Source organism: Callorhinus ursinus, unplaced genomic scaffold (genome assembly GCF_003265705.2).
Source record: "Callorhinus ursinus isolate GAN/ISIS: 27379988/994484 unplaced genomic scaffold, GSC_fseal_2.0 scaffold3937, whole genome shotgun sequence".
In the NCBI taxonomy this organism is placed as follows: Eukaryota; Metazoa; Chordata; class Mammalia; order Carnivora; family Otariidae; genus Callorhinus; species Callorhinus ursinus.
Window position 1 is genome coordinate 3,559 of NW_027400991.1, and position 1,166 is coordinate 4,724.

At 59.5% G+C, this 1,166-nt stretch overlaps 1 protein-coding gene across 1 annotated transcript in view; it reads right to left on the reverse strand.

Moving 5' to 3' along the window:
* The window catches only part of LOC141372260 (voltage-dependent N-type calcium channel subunit alpha-1B-like), a 3,342-nt gene extending 2,716 nt beyond the window's left edge, over positions 1 to 626 (reverse strand). Inside the window, exons 1-2 of the mRNA XM_073890772.1 lie at positions 518 to 626; positions 232 to 348 (exon numbers count right to left, since the gene is read on the reverse strand). Coding sequence (XP_073746873.1) covers positions 232 to 333 — 102 coding nt within the window. The 5' untranslated portion in view covers positions 334 to 348; positions 518 to 626. The remainder of the gene's footprint in view (positions 1 to 231; positions 349 to 517) is intronic.
* Between the last annotated feature and the right edge of the window lie 540 nt (positions 627 to 1,166).

Here is a 1,166-nt window from a genome sequence, read left to right on the forward strand (position 1 = left end):
CACACAGGAGGCTGAGCACAGGTGGGTGGTGGGGATTACTGGCAGGCCTCTGAGGACTCCGGCTGCACCTCTTGAGACCATCATCCTGGGAGCTCCCAACAGGGCTGACAGTGTCCAGGCCGCAGTGCAGGTAAGGAGCCTTCACGCGGGACACAAGCCCTCCCCAAGCCAGGTCTCCTCATCCCCCACTACCCCACCCTCCCATGACCCTGACCCTCCCAGACCACCCACCTGAGTCTCTGCAGCCGGGCAAGGCATGGAGGCCGCTCGTCCATGGCTCTCCAGTCCGGGTTGGGGCTCCCCGTCAGGACCTCTCAGGGCCATGCTCTGCATCTGGACATCCACAGCCTGGGCATATAGCAGCCCGCAGTCACACCAGCCCCCACCCCACTCTCACCTTCTCCCTCATCCTGGCCTCCCCACCACATTCCTGCCATCTCCCACCATCCCTGTCTCACCCCAATCCTTATCTCATTCCCCATCCTCAGCCTGACTCCCCAGCCTTGGGAGCCCTCACCGATTTTCCTGGCTGCACCACTGGGATCTCTGTAGAGTGGCCACGCTCCAGGGGTGTCCTTGTCTCATAGGGTACCTCCTGGGTCCTCTGAGTACCCCAGGAAACAGACTCCTTGATGCCACTCTCCTAGGTTTGTCTGTAGAGAAGAGAGGATTGTGCTGTTGGCTCAGAGGTCTGTGGGCCATGGAATGCCCACCAAGGACCTGGCTCCAACATGCCAGGAACCTATACTGGCCCCTTCTACTCTGGGTTTGAAGCAGCCCAGATGTGTGAGGCCTTTCAAGTACAGGCTCTCAAGTGGCCACAGAGCAAAGGATGTGGACCCAGTACCAGGGCTCAGAGCAGATGGGCAGAGAGGGCGCCCGGACATGAGTCCGAGGGAGGTCTGGGCCCATCGCTTCCTGGTCTAGGGTCACCCGGCAGGTTCCTCGGCCCTAGACAGGGCCGCCCAGGTGTAGTGGGAGGCCACATGTGCACAGCATGCCTGACGTAGAGTGCGGACATCCTGTCTACGCTGGTGCACAGCAAGCCCTGACCACTACTTTAGGGGCAGTGTAGTACTCAGGAAAACCTATCTGATTAACAATCCAAGACCCACAACAAGGCTTCAGAAAAGAACGTCCAAACATGCACAGATGAGGAGGAAATC